Here is a 17,392-nt window from a genome sequence, read left to right on the forward strand (position 1 = left end):
GGGCAAATTTCCCAATGTTGAGGAGAAACTCAACAAATTGACATAAGAATATGTGTCAAAAATATGATGTGATTATGTTGTGTTGTGATGCTTCTATGTATTATGGAACAAAGGGTCAAGGTACAATGTATCCTGATTGGAACAAGATACATAAAATGGTGTGGTGAAAGGAAGGGTCACTTGTGCTATGGATCTCACTTGCTTCACTTTTTTTTTCTAGTTGAGCAGAACTAACCCTTTTCATCCCCTTGGAACTGATGCTGCAGACGGGGAAGTCAAGGGAACTAAACTTATTCACACCAGGCACAGTGTAACCTGGCTGGTTTATGTGTCAGATTCAGGATTTTGTGTTCCAGTCGGAGTTTCAGTTAGCAGGAAGGTTCTTGGCAGCATTGGCTCTACTCAGGCAAAAACACCCACCTTGCTGAAGGAGAAGGAGAAGCTCAGCATGGCAAAGGATCAGGCTTCAGCAGTAAGCTCTGCCAGAAACATTCTCTGTCTGTTAAACAAAGTCCAATATGAAAAAGGCTACTGTTCAAGTAATTTCTCCTTCAGAAATCACAAAACACTTTTTGAAGTATGTGACAGAAGAACCTGAATAGAAACTTCTTAATGTCACAGTAATCTCAGTGCAGACTGTTATATGTAAATGTGCTAACTTCTTTCTTTGTTAAACTGCACACAGTATTCATGCAACAGCAGGATTAATTTTCACTCATGACTCATAACAACATGTCCAGATTTGCACTTCCCAGTACAAGTGAGACATGGATGTACTGGATAGAGTCCAACAAAGGTGCAGAAAGAGAATTAAGGGACTGAAACATCTCCTCTACAAGGAAAGGCTGAGGGGTCTGAGACTGTTTATCAAAGAAGGGAATGCTCATGGGGGGATTTAATCACTGTGTATAAATAGAGGATGGTAGGTTACAAAGAGGACATAGCCAGACTCTTTTCAGTGGTGCCCACTGATAGGACAAAAGGCAGTGGACATACACTTCAACAGGGGAAACTCTGAACATCAAGAAACACTTTTTTACTGTGAGAGAGGCTGACAAGTTGCTCAGAGAGGTTGTGAAGTCATCCTAGGAGATATTTAAAAACTGTCTAGACAGAGTCCTGAGCAAACAGCTTTAGGTGGTCCTGCTTGAGGGCAGGGCGTTGGACTAGGTGACCTCCAAAGGCCCCAGCCAGTCTCAGCCAGTTTGTGATTCTGGTCCTGTGCCTGCACTCTGGCTTTAAAGACAAAATTTAATTTGTACTAAAAGTGAAAGAAGACATCTTCATTCAGTTATGGCTAAATCAAGAATTAGTAGAAGTAGTTTTCAGTTTGTGTACTCTAATACTTAAAATCTGCAGCGCTGTGTAAATGAATAAATCTATTTCTCATCATTAACAAGAACTGGGAGTTGGTAAGTAGAATTGCGACTTGAATAGTTTAACAATTGTAGGTAGAATTGTGACTTGAAGATGACATTCTCAGTGTATAGATGCATATGGAATTTATTCTTGGTTTCAATACCACTCAGTTAGCATGATCAGTTATTATGGATACTATCTGCCAGAGGTCAGATGTGGAAGTTGAAATGGTAAAACCAAAGTCTGCAACTGTGCTTCAGGAAAAATCAACTTTGAGGTGATACTTATTAATTTTCCTATGCCAATTTAAAGTTCTGATCTGCAGCTCTTGTTTTTAGCATTGGTATTTTCAGTCTTCACAGCTCTCACTTTGCAGTGCCAATACCAAGATCTTCCCATCTCATGCAGTGACATTTATAAAGCTTTAACAGTGTCTTTGGACTGGCTGGTTCCACTGATTTAAGCATAGTAGGAACCAGGAGCTTTTCCAAAATTTTGACAGAATTTTTCTTTGTGACCTTCTTTCTCCACTCAGATAAATCAGTTAATCTTTCTTTGGCTCAGTTTTGCTGTCTCTAGATAAAAATTATGACATGACATTGCTGCTGTAAAACTTTGTTCATGGTCTGCCAAAGTGCTTTGATATAGTGAGGTTTAGGCACTGCAGAACTGCCTGCCTCACACAACAGCTGCAGGCTCCCTGCAGGCTGGGGACTGGACTTTAGTGGCTCTTCTTTAAACGGGGGAGAGCACCCAGGCAGTAACAGCCCCTCTTGGTCTTTCTGGAAAGCATTACACAAGTAAAATGTCCTCCGTGAACCATCTCAGCTTGATTTTTTTTTTTTTTAAGGTGATGATATAATTTTGATGTGTCAAAGATGACCAGCGTTCAGCCTTTGAAGAAGAGAAAGTTTATTCGTGGGTAGAGTTGTGGTTTTGAGGATTCATGACCTTTTGTAATCCATATTATTTCAGATGAACTAGTAAAAGCTGCCTAGCACTTCTCTGTAAGACTTTGCTACAAAGGATGGAGTCCTGCCAACTTTCCAAATCAATGGATGGAAACACTAGAGTTGGTAAAGTAAAATCATCTGTAATAGTTGGGTTGATTTAATGGCCTTCTGGCTGCAGGTGGTCACACAGATATAGTCAGTACCTCCACCATCCAGATTTGGGAGCCCTCAGTAGCCCTTGCAATGAGGAGTCTCCATGGCTTTTGACTTTTTTACAATATAGAAACATGTTGGTTTACTGGTTAATCATATTACTTTAACTTTGCAGCCCTCATCTGGGCTGCCTGCAGAGTGAGTTTTCCTTGCTTTCAAGCTTGATGTGTGTTTGCTGAATGCCCAGGACTGTGTTTGCTGATGCCAGACATTGGCCTTACAGGTGCTTACACTGGCATGGTGATGCTCCTTGTCTGCTACCTCTACTCTTCTTCTGTTTATACACTTCTGATTTTAATAAAACCACTGTTGTTCCTTGTGTAATTTTTCTCCTCTTGTTCTAATTTTTCCTGCTAGAAATCCTGGCTTAATATCACATGTTGAATAACGGAGTGGCAGTTTGAAGTGTTTGCTGGGACAAGGCTTATTAGTGGCTGTCACTGATTCAGGTTTGGGTAAAATATAGAGAAGTTTGCAGTGAAAATAACTGGATTTTGCATGTAGGAGATCAGGCAATTGGATCATAGAATAGTAGCCTTTTTTTCTTTTACATATATTTAAATTATTTTTGACTTTCTAGTCTTTAGCAGAATTTTTTCCTATTTCAGATTCAGTTGGAGCAACAGCATTTAAAATTAGATGCTCTATGGAAATTTACAGTACAATTTATTGTCCTTTCTACTTTATACCGAGTGCTAAATTTAATCCAATGTTAAAATGTTTAAATATGTCTTACCGAATATCGTTAAAAATAGATTTAATAGACACTGCCAATGTTTTCGTTTGTGTAACAGAATAATTCAGCATGGCTTGTTTAGATTTTTTGAGTTTCACCCTTTGCTAGTGAGGGGAGTTATGAATAAGAAACCTTCAAATACCTGCCATAAAAAAAGATATGATTAGTAGATGTGTATAGTTCTGACTGTATAAACAGTCTTACAAGTGTATTATGGTAAATCAAATTCAATTTGTTCATTTGTTTTCCCAGTTTAAAGATCTTGGGTGCACAGCAGAAAAGAAAGATGGGGTTTGTGTTGAGCAACCAGAGGGCAGTGATGGGGCCTGCAGAAAGATGAGAGGCTGAGACTGAACACATTTAAGCTGCACTCCTGCCCTTTCCTGCCCCTTGGTCCTGCATGTGATAGTCTCCCTGTGCCATGGTTTGTGAGGACAGTGACCTACATAGGATTCAGGTTTTAAAACTGTAATGAGTCTGCTTCTACCTGAGACATGTTTTGTAATCTGTCTGGTGACGCAGTTATCTGGTTTGAATGTGTGCCAGTTATTATACGAGACGGGCAAGTACAGAGTCAGTGCTGAAGGATTGCTCCCGTGGTCCTTTTCAGCTGTTTGCAGACACCAAAAGGTTCCATAGTTAGATAGTGAGCTTTATAGGTCAGAGATGATGCTGTCTGTTTGCGAGCATTAGCACACTGTTTTGGAGGGCTGCAGGAGCCTCTGCAGGTTCACTGATAAAGGTGGGAGCTATGCACCCTGTTTGGGTGCCCAGAATTCAAGGGGTGTCTCTACCAACCATGTTGTCTCCATGCTTGGGATGGAAAAATAATTTTGGAAAATATTTCTTGAGAATTACAAACTTAAATGACAATTAGATTTTATCAGGTGTGTGGATAGCCAGACCCTGCACAGCTGGCAGAAGGAATTTGGATGAATGCTTACGCTTAACCATTTTGCAATTGAATTTGGTTTATCCTTTTCAGAATTCAGTAGAATATTTCATTCTCTGAACCTATTTTGCACACCTTAGAAAATGTTTCAAAGGGCAGCTGGCTTCCCTGACTGCGTTTAAAGTATGTCCACAAAACATTTATCACTTTAAACTATAGCAACAACATTTACTTTGAAAGGGCTTCTTTTCTCTTTCTAGGAAGGCTGTTCTAGCTTCTTTTCCCCCCAGGCTTCCCGAGCAAGCTGTGTAAAGAGAAGTGGCTCCTGTGGCCGCTAAAGAAAACAACTGAACCAGACAGGCCTTTGCTGAGAGCTTAACCTGGAGTTTGTGTCAGAGTGAGTACACAAGCATTACTGAGAGGCTTCTGTCTTCCATCAGACATCAGAATTGTTTTCCTTTGTGGCCACAGGCAAGCAGGTCCTTGGAGTAAGCCAGAATCCATGAGTTAGACTGTATTGGATAGTTATAGCAGTGTGTACTCCTGGAGAATGCTAGGTCAGGGCAAACCTGCATGAGGGGGAGGCAGAGTAAATGTCATTGCACTTATCTGAAGCTGAACTCAGGGCTGCTTTCCAGCCGGCAAGCATGAAGCTAACATTTTACCTCTGCAGTGTGCTGCCATTGCAGCACTGGCTGTTTTTCATGGTTAGCATTGCAGATCTATGTGCATGTGGCTTTGTTGCTTTTACACCTTCTCATGAAGGGAAATTTTCAAAACTTATTTCCCATGAGGTACTCAATTCTAGAAAATAGCCTTCTTTTGAACTTTTGAAGTTGGAACCAGCAAGGACTTTTCTTGTGTAGCAAGGGAAGAGTCTGCAGGTTCCATAAGGACCTTCATCCCCAGACTGTGTGGTGAAGGGAAAGGTGGTATCCCTTGAGGACAGGCATTGGCCAGAGGTCTACTCCTTCCTGTTTCTGATGATAAAAAAAATTTATATCGTGTATGAAGCTATTGTGAAACGTAAGACCAGATCATGAGAAGAAACCCTTAACTTATTTTTAGCAGTTCAGAGGAACACTAATAAGCATTTTATTAACTTATGTATTCTATGTCTCATCATCTGTGAAAAGCCAGATGAAAGGAAAATGAGTGTTCACAACTCAAGACGCTGTGATGCTCTAGTGTAGGTGTCCAGATGCTGATGTGCCCAGACAACTCTGCAACCAGGTATGAAACTTTTGGCCTGTAAAACTGTGATTATGGAAGGAAACATACAGAAACCTGCACTTTAAAATTCTGAGAGAGAACTGTTGTGTTTCCTACGGATTTCAGAACTGATGCCACTAAAAACAAACAAACAAAACTCAATGAAACATGAGCACAGTTTGTAGCTTTCTTGTCCGAGCAGTTAATATTGCAGAATCTAGAAATGCTTTATACTTCCAAATATTAGACTATACTGCTTCAGTTCTTATTCAGAGGTCTATCTTTAGGCATACAGTGTGGAGGTGTGTGGAGATACTAAAGCAATGGGAATATATCCTTCTGTGGGAAGGACAAAGTAACTATCGTCAGGGCATTCATTGATCAAAACCGGTGTAGTTTTGCAGTAAAGATACATCATCTTCAAGACATAGCTGAAAATAAAGGTAGCTACATAACTGAATATGAAAACTTCCAGTAATTATACTATTTGTTTCATTGGTAGTTATGTTTTAATACTCCTACCATAAAATAACTCCATAATGAAATAATAGAATTCAGAAGAGAGTGAGATATTGAAGCAGTGCCCATTACTTCATCTTCTTTTCATCAAGGTTTCCTGTCCTGATAAAATATTGAACAGTTTGTGAGCACAGCTTTTTAGCTTTTGTGTGCTGCTGTGAATTTGTGACGTGAGTGTAGTTGCTGCCCAAGGACATAGTACTTACTGGAGGGTTAGGTATGAGAATCTTGTTAACCTGCAGTGACTGAACCTGAATGCCTTATAGTTGGCACAAAAAAAAAAAAAAGTAGTATATTTCAACATTTCAGCAGATTCATTAGATTGTTATTCAACCTGAACATAATTTTTATAAAATATACTATTACATACTTATCTATATTTATATTTGTTTTTCAATATGCAAAATAGTACTTTGATGAATCATTACAACTAACCTTATTAGACAAAATAAATTAATGAGCTGTATCTGCTAAAGCTGTGCTTTTGATTTTTTTTTTAATTCTGTCTATTTGCTTTCTTAGAAAATTGCTTAGTTTGATAAAATTGGAGGCTCTTTTCCTGTAATTAGTTTAAAATAGATGTGGAAGGAAATTTTCTTTCAGATATATTCCATTTTGCTTCAAAACTATTTTTTTATGGCCTTCAGTGTAACAAAGGGAAATTACTTTATGTACTTCAGAAGGTTATATTGGGTGTTTTTCCATGAGTTTCACACTAATATTTTGTGCATTGATGTAAAGGAAACACGTTGCATATTCAACCTTTGGACCTGGTGTCAGAACACAGTTGCTGCATCTGGTTGGCCTCATTTTAATAAACTGTTTTGTAAAACTTGTACAGATGTTGGTTGGTAGAGGCAAGCTGTCCTGGCCTGTTCAGTGCTACAGGAAGAACAGCAGATGGAGAAAAGCCCAGCTCCTTCTTAATGAGGTCTTGTCTCACCAAGACAATTTGAAATAACCATGTCATTTATAATTGTCATTTCCTGTCATGTGATGCTTAACAGTGTGTCTATGGCCAACCATTCAATACTCTCTCCTTACAATACATTTTAGTCTTCTGTTCAATTTATTTGCTGTTACCAAAAGTCATTATTATATTATTGAAGCATATCCATGCTGAAGAATTAAGATAATAAAATATGGACTGTGCTTTATGCTCATTACAAGTTACATTCTTCTATATAAGGAGAAATAGTAGTAGTCATCAGGAATGGAAATAGAATTACAGTGCATTATGGTTTAGTGATACAATATGTTTTTACCTTGGAGCACCAGAGAATTAGTAATTATGTACCTGTCACTTAAAGGAGGGAAAGAGGCTGTGTCCAGTTTATGGTGTTATGTGCCATTTCCTCAACGTTTTACATTCTCTCTGGAGGGAAAATCCCTGAAGTGTGAATCTGAATAACAATACCAGCTCCTTACAGTATGTGGCTCAGACAGATAAAAGTTGAATATTACATTATTCCATGTTTGTATGGAGTGTCAACAGCCATAGCATCAACATGTTGGAGGTGCCCGTAAGTATCAGTACTGCAGATTTAAATCTGTAATCTGAAATCAGGACAGGATAACTACTTTCTGCTCCATTCTACAATTTTGATTAAAAAAATCTTATTTAAAATGCAGTTACCATTAGAAATGTCTTCATTCTTTGTTTTCCAAAAGTGGTTTAGGTAGCAGTCACCCTCAGAGTTCAGAAGGTATGAAAGAGGAACAACAGTGGGTGTTTGTTTTTCCAGTTGTTCTTAGGTAAACAGGGATAATTGATGTATCTTATCACAAGGTAGTTTCTCTCTACCTGACAGGAGTGTTTTTCTTGGTTTTTTTTTTTTCCTTCACAGATGTTGACATTTGTTAATTTCTTCTACTGATTATCTTAAACAGCTTTGTGTCTCTTTTCTTAGTTACACTACACCTTACACAATTAGTTTGAGTGGTGAAAAGAATGATGTTATGTCAGCGGCTTTCCAGACTCTTGCCAGTTCATAAAGCAGTGGTTTTTGGATGTTAATTTCTGTATAGAGCCAGTGCCTTGGAGTTTGAGTTCCAGGGAGCAGTGTTTTTAAATATTGCAAAATTATATTTTCTTACTGATAAAAAGACTTTTTTGCTAGATGTTTTTGTAATGGCTGAAGGTTCATAATAAACTTCTTGTATGCTTTCCATTGTCACAGGGTCACATTAATGTTGGGAATAGAGGTTCCAATGGGAGGTCAATAAATAGTAGTATTCACTTATTTTTATTAAGTAAAAATGTATCCAGTCTCACTATGAGATTCCAAATTGCACTAAATGTCAGATTTTTCTCAAGTTAACTTTTTGGTTCTGCATCTCTTATTTGGATGTGTTTTTAATATCATTACAAGAAAATATGGATAGGTTTTCTGTTTCATTTTGGAAAAAAAAACTAAATTGAAAGATGCAAAATTCTCTCAGAGAAGTTCTGACCACCAAAAAATTAATCCCACTTGTCAGTTTGTTACAGTCTAACATTTTCTTTCATTTTGTCTATTCTTTCCTGAAGATCTGGTTGTTTTTAGAGTCCAGAATGTATCATTTTCCTTTAGAGGCAATCATGATGGAAAGAGGTTGAAAATAAAATGTTTCCAAATTAGCAGCATAGGTGTGCACCTTAAAATCTGCAGTTATTCTGACAGAATGCCAGCTGTGAAGGCACAAAATTCAGAGGATCTGAAGATCCTTTTCAAAAACTCCTCATTACTTAAACACAGACTAGGTGGGTATACAACCAGTGGAGTGTTTAAAGCAGATAAAGTATAACAGCAGTTGCTGCTGTTTCGGTTCTTTTGGGTTCTTTCCTCAAATAGCCTCAATAGCCACGTTTCCTGGGTTAACAGTATTTTTCTTATTAAATATAATTTCAAAGACAAATGCCCTCTTAATGCCAAAACTTGCTACAGAAAGGATTCCTTAGAGTAGACAGACAACAGACCAAAGAGAAGAAAAGTTAGCTGCTGCAGCATTCTTTTGGCTGTGTAAACAGCAGAGTACCTCAACTCCCACCGGCTTTGCAAATGTTAAGGCTATTCAGCACCTGTAAAATTTACTAAGTGTTTCAGACCCAAGCTTGGGAGCAGCCACCTAAGTGGCAGTATATTACAGACTTGTTACCAGTATGTGGCTTAAAAATGCTGGTTTTGGACTTTGATCCATTGTCATCCTCATGAAAGTGCCGGTCCTACAGATATTTAAAGTCATTTTGTGCATCTCAAAATATGTTCCCAGTCCCTCTTTTCCAATCTTTCTTCATGTGTGATGATGCATTAAGGCCCAGTTTTTCAAGCACATTCTTTAACTATTTCTTTTTTAGCCTTCATTGAGAAGACAATCAGCTTTCTGACTAATAGTTTTGGATCAGTGTGCTGTGTTCCACTGTGATGGTATTCTCCAAAATCTACATCCCCTAGAAATCAATGTGATTGAAGCTTGCTTCTTGAGCTTAGAACAAGAAAAAGGTCCAGAAAAATAAAGAATATTTTTCTCGGGAAGCTGTGATGGCTACAGAAGTTTAATGTAGTCTTCAGCAGACATTTTATGGAGTTGAGGGTCTGCAGTTTTCCAGAGAAATTACAGAGGATGTTCACTGCTGGGACCCTTGAACTCAATTGCTTTTGTTCTTTCCTAGACATTTGATCTCTCTTCCACCTATTTTATGTACCTTGCCCATGACAATTTTGTTTTGTATTCAGTGTTCTGCTGAAGAGCGAGTGAGCTGAGACTCTCCTGGGACATGTCCCCTAAGTTTAGGTCTCTTTCCTATAAACAGTTGCAGTTGTTTTTAATAACTGTGAGTTTCTTTTCATGCTAGGTGATGCAGATGTACCTCCCATTCTGTGGGATTGCCATATCCAATGCCCAACTATTTGCAGCTTCAAGGAAGGAATATGACAGAAGCAGGGTAAGTAAAAAACGTGTAGTGGACCAATATCAAACTTTGGTCTTTTGTTCCTTCAGGGTCCAGCTATGTGTACGTGTTTGCTAAGCAGACAGTTTTAACTACATTTAATTTCAAAAACTGTGTTTTCAACAGATCTCTGCCTTGATTGAAGCAGCAAGCAGAGAGCGTGGGAGGGAAATACACTCGTGGGGGTGGCTGTTGTTTCCTGATGTCAGTTCCATGTTTTGTAGTGCTGAAACAATTGCATTTGTGGCATAGACAGTTCAGGAGAGAGTGTTGCTTTGGCAGAGATTCAAGCTCTCATAAAATTCTAGTAATATCAAGCCTTTTCCATCCTGAATTTTTAATATTCAATTCATGTGCAAATAATGTGGATATATCTTTCTAAAAGTAAGCAGGAAAGAAACCCCTATATATGAAGGGTTTTGACAGCATGTGTCTGCAAAGATGCATTACTCATGATTGCTAGTGCCGTGCATGAGTTGGGACAGGAGGTTCTGAAGTGAAAATAATGCTGAGCTCTCATGTCATTTACTTGTCAGAGAGGTTTTTTAATTTTTTTCAAGAAATAAAATGGTAATTTCGAGGTGTTTTTTTTTTAAATCACCCTTCCTGCAATGATGACAGGAGGTTATACTTTTGTTAGCATGGGGCACAGCTCCAAAACTTTGGTAAAAATACCCCTGATAGTGTTGAACCTATTCTTCCTTCACAAAATAGGGGAAAACAGTGGTCTGGGCCTGTATATTGAGCTCTGACATTTTTATATTCATGATTTTAGTGCTTTCCATATGTGAAAACTAATGCTTTGCACTACTTTGAAAACTAACAATAGCCCTTTCTAATGGCTCTTATATTTAAGGGTCATGAGGAATCTGAGCTTGTCTTCTGTTCAGATCTGACAACAGACCATTATATTTTGGGGTGGAGATGTGGAGGAGACTTGGGGAATAAAAAAGATTGTCTGTCGGAGTTTTTTTCTTTGCTTGATGTTCAAATAAAATAATTGTTTGACTACACAGAGGCTTAAAATTTGCTTCAGATTCCCAGACTGCAGAGAACTACACAGAATTTTAAGAAATCAATGTTTAATCTTCTGAGAGAGGCATTCAGCAGAAAAGCGTTAGAGACATCCTCATTCTTTATTAGAAAAGGGTAAATTCTGGTGGTTGGATGTGTCAGGAAGTTGGGTTAGAGATACAGATTCTTTGTTTCTTGTTGCTGCTCAGCCATGCAAAGCATAACAAATGTCATTGCCATTTGACAACTACATGGTGACCCGTACATGATTGCATTCCAGCCTATTGGTTGTCTTTAGCTTTGCCTAGTCCATGGCTGAAGTTAGTTGGCAAGTACTAAGTGGTGGACAGGTCCATACTTTGCCTTTCCCATCACACTGGCCCTCAACAATGGCAACTTCCAGTGAGTGTGACCACAATTTTGCTGATGACCACCTTGTTAGAAGAGCTAAGACCACTCCAGTTTATATGCTTACCTGTATTGATGTTCTTTAGTGTCCGTGCCCTAAATGAAAATAAAGGAAAAAGCACACTTCTTTTGATCCATGGTAAGAAAGGACAGGGCTTATTTTTTTTAAAGTTGATGAAATGAGAGGGGAAGCCCTCAGTTTTAAAACACTATATTTTACAGACATGTTAGTGGTAAAGGCTGGATCAGAGTGCTGTTAGAATATGAAGTATTGATGTGGGTTTTTTTCCTTTCCAGCTTTGAACATGAAAATTGGGTAATAAAAGAATAAAATGGAGTTTAAATGCCCTAGCAAATTCGATATAGAAAATCAAGTAACTCAATCCATACTTCATTGCATTGCAGCCATTTTTTCATTTTTGGACCAAAATGAAATAGTTTGAAAGATTGCCACTGTTTGCTAGGAGTTGGATTGCACCTAGTTATGAACTGAGAAATACTTTCTTTCTTCAGTTACCCCCACGCCAATACTGTTGCCATAACCATTAAGAACATTTTTGAATGAAGATTTCAATGGATCATTCATATTAAAATCAGTCCCAGGGATAATGTCCACTTTGCAATGCTCCACGTACTTATTAATTTGTACAGCCAATATAAGAGTTTTCTGTCCCTGTATGCAGGCATTACTGGAAGTAGTGAATGATCTCTTTGAGGAACAGACTGACTTGGAGAAAATTGTCAAGAAAATTATGCATCGGGCCCAGACTCTGCTGAAGTGTGAAAGGTGCTCAGTGTTACTTCTGGAAGATATCGAATCACCTGTAAGTGGAGATGCACATTCTGTAGAAAGACTAATATTTGAGTGGTGGAGCACTTCCTTTTATTGTAGTGGAGCTGTTGCCTGTCATAAGTACTGGACAGCAAGAATTCTTCCAGCATGTTGTTCCTGAATGTGAGTTAGGTACAGGTCAAATCTTTATCAGTACCACTGTTATGTTTTAATCCCAGTAGGCAGCTAAGTCCCACACAGCCCAGTAGGATGGGGAAGAGAATTAGAAGGCTAGAAGTGTGAAAGCTTGTGGGTTGAGGTACAGACAGTTCAGTGATGGTCCCACTGGGAAAGAAGGGTTCGCCACTCAGGGAGTTTGGTGCAAAATGGCCTCTTTATTAACACAGCTCCTGCCTTATATAGGGCAGGAGCAGAACTTGCCAGAAAAGTGGTGTAACTGGGAAGGAGCAAGGGCAGAACATGCTAAAAAAAACCACATAGGGAAGGGATGGCCGGATAAGGAAAATACTGCAATGCAGCAATAACTGACCAATAAGATAACAGGACATAAGAACATATGGGATAAAGGGGATTTTTAGAGAAAATGGGGTACAATAAGTGGGGAAAAATACAGTTAACCATGAACACAAATTCATAACCCAAAGTGCAACAGTTTAATTAGTTTAAGTCATCATAAAAGGGTTTTGTTTTCACGTGGTCTCCTCTTCCTCAAAATTCCTCCTCCAGTCCTCAGAGTTTTCATCGTTCCCACCTCCAATGGTTCAGTAGGTAAAGCAAGAGCTATATACACAAGTAAAGCAAAATAAAGAATTCATATGATCCTTCCAGTCAGCAAGCAGGTGATGTGTCATTTCCAGGAAAGCAGGGCTTCATCATGTGCAGTGGAAAATTCCCTCAGATTTATTGGTGAACATGACATTGTATGGTATCATTGTACGGGATACCCCTTTAGTTAGCTGGAATCATCCCAATCTATTGTGCACCCATCAAGGTATTCCCTGGGGTGGCAGAATGAGAAACAGAGAAGGCCTTGACACTATGTAAGTACTGTTGAACAGTAAAACACCCCTGTGTTATAAATGCTGTTTTCATCACATAACTAAAACGTATCATCACTACAGGCTACTACGAAGAAAATCAGTGCCACTTGAGCCAAAACCAGTATAGGTACTTTTTCAGATGGAAACTGAAAGATACCATTTGTGATTCCTTATGGCCACTTGAAGGCATTTAATGGATGTCTGTAAGCTGCTGATGGATCAAACTATCACTGGTGTGTGATCCAGCTGATATTCTGTGATTCTCAGCAGTCTGTGTGATGGAATTAGTGCTTACTACAGAGCAGCTATGACTTCTTAGCTTAGAAGCAAGCTGCTCTTGTGGTCTGCTTAAAAAGGAAAAATTACCTAATTTGTTATCAAATATTTATTTGCTCAGTTCCTTTCTTTTATGATATAGCCCCAAGAAGGAAAGAAAAATCCTGTCTATAGCTTCATTTACATTTATAACCTTGCTAACACTTTCAGGCCATTGACTTATCAAATGGGTGGTGCTTGCAAGCAGTTTCAGAACCAGAAACAGTTGCATCATCAACCAAATCTTTAATGCTCATTTTTACAACTAACCTTTTCTGCATAACATCCAGTAAGTAATTATCAGGTATCTTTGTTGATATTGCTATGGTGTTCATAATTTTGCATCTGTTGTTGAAGTGTTAAAGACTGAAATAAGTAATTTCTATTCTAGTATGTAAACATGTTGTATCTTCAGTCAGACTACTGGCCACTCAGAAATCACAGCTAAAAATAAACTCATCAAGACTTTGTTAACTGAGATCCTGTGTATTCAGCAACTCAGCAGGGTTTACAGCAGTCTAATAAGTGTCTTCACAGTAATCAGCTTCTGAACTTGTCTCATTAATATAATTTTGTGGAATCCAGTTCTTCAGTGTGGAAGAACAGCAAGACAGTGAGGGCTGAACCTGCAACACAGGGAGTTTTCTCAGCTACTTTTGGTGGCCAGTGGGATTTTTTCCTTCCTGGAAATTTTCTGCTCACTTTAGGTTGGCAGGGGTCTGTTTGGGAATAGCTGTGTTTGCCCCTTTTAACAAGTTTCTTTACTACTTTGCAAAATGAATAATGAGAACTAGTTTCAGTTCCTAAATAATGAAAATACTGTTAAAAGATAAGTCCTCTTGTAACACAAAATCCATTGGAAAAGACACATTTGTATACAAATGCTGAGATAGTCATGTTCTAGTGATAGGAATAAGCTTTTACATTGAGCAGATGAAATGAAAACACAAATTTCAGCATTACTGAAGTAGGTTTGGTTTTTTGCAATTGCCCTGTCCACTTGACCAGTGAATAATTATTTCATTGCAGAGCTCTGTTAAGTTGAACAGATAGATGTTTTGGCAGGGGCTTTCACTGAGACTTTGCAGTACTGATATTTATAGGGTACGAAAGTCTCTTTAAAAATGCCTAACTTTTTTATGAGTATTGTTATTAGTAGTAAAATAAGTGGCTGCCTTCATATTGGTAGCTCCCTCCAGTGATTTCAAACTATTCAGCACAAACTGTCCTCCTTTCTACTGATTTGAGAAGTAGTTGAAGAATAAAAACATTGTTCATAATATAATTTTTTTTCTACCCAAGAATTATTGGATTCACTGACTCTGCAGCTGATTATTTGTTGCTGGGCTGTGACAAGTCTAAATGATTATCAGAGACAGACTCATAAGTTTGTTTGTATGGCAGAAAAAAAACCCATTCCTTTTCCTTGGAGGAAAGATATGATTCTCATTTCATTTAAGTTAATAGAAATGAAGTAATTGCAGTGGAGCTTGCCCTAAATTATACTAGCTTTCATAAAAGCAAAATCAAGGTTTGTATTTCACTTATATATTCTCTGCTATAGAATTTTAACGCTTTTAGTTTATTTTTTCTTTCTAAATTCTCCTGCCCCTCCACCCCCAATCTTATAACTGCAGCAGACAGTTCTACTCCATTCCTATGAAATGTCACTGTGTTTACAAGTATAATATGATTTTTATTTTCCACTGAACAGTGCATTGTGTTAGTGACTTCTGAGTGACTGTTCAGTTCATTTTTCTGCTCTTGGTACTATTTCTGCCTTTGACCTTGGGGGTTTTTTTCTCAAACGATAAGCAATGAGTTCTCATTCCTCTAGACCAAATTATGAAATGTGGTCAAAAAGTCTAAACTTTTTCGAAATGGTCATAAATCTTAGGTTAATTTGGAGTAGGAGAATAGCATCTTGCCACCCATTTGGTAATTTTTAGAAGTAGCAAAACAGTTATTTTCCTGATTTTCCCCCATTTTGGAGGCTTAACCTACATATCAAAATAAATCTCCATAGAGTAACTCACTATTAAACCATGTCTAAAATGTTGTCATTTGTACATTGTGCAAAAAGCTTTTACGATACAGAACTGAAGCAAAGTTGGGGACTCATCCGAAAACATGACCTCTGTTCTGTGCCATGTTAGCCACTCTTAAAATGTTTCATATAGGTGCTGTTGGCACGTATGTTCAAGTGCAATTAGTTGCAATTAGTAATGCAAATGTATATTTTCCTATATAAAACAAGTGAATTTTGGGTAAAGCTCCATAACTCACATTCTGAAAGCCTTTAAAGGGAAGCATATCCTGTTTTAGAAGATAGTTTCCTGGAATTGAAAGATATGATTTGGTTTTATATTGTTTGTTAGTAAACTGTGCACAGTGTGTATTTTGAACATGAAGTCTCCATTGGAGAAATACAGATTGTATTTTTACTCTAAGACCATTTGATAAAAATACAGCTTAAATATAGGAACCTCACATTACTGTTTTCTTAGATATTAATCTTAATAACAATCTTAAGTTACTTTTTTTGTGACAGGTGGTGAAATTTACAAAATCCTTTGAGTTGTTATCTCCAAAATGCAGCGCTGATACTGACAACAGGTTAGTGCTCATGTCTTCTGTGGTTATGGATTACTTTCTTTTTCGCAAAGTTTTAAATTTTTCTTCACCAAGCTTTTATTTGCTGATGGAACTTTGGGTAGATTTGATTGAAGAGTGTGAGCCTACAGTTTTTACTCAGACGAGACTCCTGCTTGCTTCAAATGGAGACTTGCTTGAATAAATATATGTGCCTATATTTATATATATGTGCATGTCTCAGGTAAGAAGCCAGGAAAAAAACTGACTTTTTATTGTTGAACTTGTGGATAACACACATATTGTTTTGCATGGTTAATACTGAATTAAAAATTACAGAATTATTTTAGATCTCTTACAAAATGCCTCTGTACAGTGTGTTGAAATGTTTCCAGTAAAATTTTATTTCTGCTCTTGTCAAGTTGGAAAGCCTAGAAACCTCAGAGCATATATATTTCCTAGAAACTGTGTTCGTGTGACTAAATCTCATTTGGGAGCCCAGTCAAAACGGAAGTATATGTTTTGCTTAGTAGGATCTGTGTAAACATTTATAAAAGGCTAATTTTAAGTGGTGAGAGAGAAAGCTTTTTCTTCATGTAGGGTTGCTATATTAATTCCTATGAGATAATACCAATGGTAACAGATCACATAAAATGCCCTACATACCTGGTGAGGGGAGGAAGATTGAGGGCTCTTGTGAGATTTGTTCCATCTTTCAGGGCTCAGTGTTTATCATATTCTGCAAATATGATAATCATATAATGTAAAATATAATACATTTTATGCAAATTAATTCATACTGATTCTGAATGAGAATTCTCCATATCAAATGCTTATCATAAACCTTCTCATGGATCGATCTTGCAGCATTAAAAAGATGGGTAGTGTTGTTTTTAAGATGTGCAAACTGACAGCATAGTCCAGGGCCACATAGAAAGATGGGTAGAGACTAGATCTCTCTCATGTCCTGTCCACTACTTCAGATATGGGAATGGTGAGGCAAATCGAAAACAAGTGATAAGAAACAGGAAGATTGAAATATGAATAAATAATCTGTGATTCATCTGAGAATCACAAGTTGCTGCTTTTGAAAGAGTTTCAGAGTAGCAGTTGGTCTTTCCTAGGGGGTGAAAATACATTTCTTTTGTTCGGGGACAGGAGTATGAATCAAGGGATGTGGTTGTTATTCCTGTTTTTCTCCAACTTGATCTGTAGCCAGATTAGTCAAAACAATGTAGAGTGGTGTCAAGATAACCAAGCTGGCTCGTTTCTTGTTACCATAGTTATATTAGCATGTTTCCACAAAGCAGTTTGTAGTAGCCTGCTCCACATGTAGTCAAGTCAAGATTATTTTAACTTTAGTCCAAGACACGAATAAACACATGCAACCTAGTAGCTAGTCTTTATAAGACTTA

At 37.8% G+C, this 17,392-nt stretch overlaps 1 protein-coding gene across 1 annotated transcript in view; it reads left to right on the top strand.

Annotated features, from left to right (window-relative positions):
• PDE11A (phosphodiesterase 11A) overlaps positions 1 to 17,392 on the top strand; it is a 126,894-nt gene that overhangs the window by 40,914 nt on the left and 68,588 nt on the right. Inside the window, exons 4-6 of the mRNA XM_029959605.1 lie at positions 9,720 to 9,809; positions 11,921 to 12,061; positions 15,937 to 16,001. Coding sequence (XP_029815465.1) covers positions 9,720 to 9,809; positions 11,921 to 12,061; positions 15,937 to 16,001 — 296 coding nt within the window. The remainder of the gene's footprint in view (positions 1 to 9,719; positions 9,810 to 11,920; positions 12,062 to 15,936; positions 16,002 to 17,392) is intronic.

Source organism: Manacus vitellinus, unplaced genomic scaffold, assembly GCF_001715985.3.
Source record: "Manacus vitellinus isolate BGI_N305 unplaced genomic scaffold, ASM171598v3 scaffold_20_pilon, whole genome shotgun sequence".
NCBI lineage: Eukaryota > Metazoa > Chordata > Aves > Passeriformes > Pipridae > Manacus > Manacus vitellinus.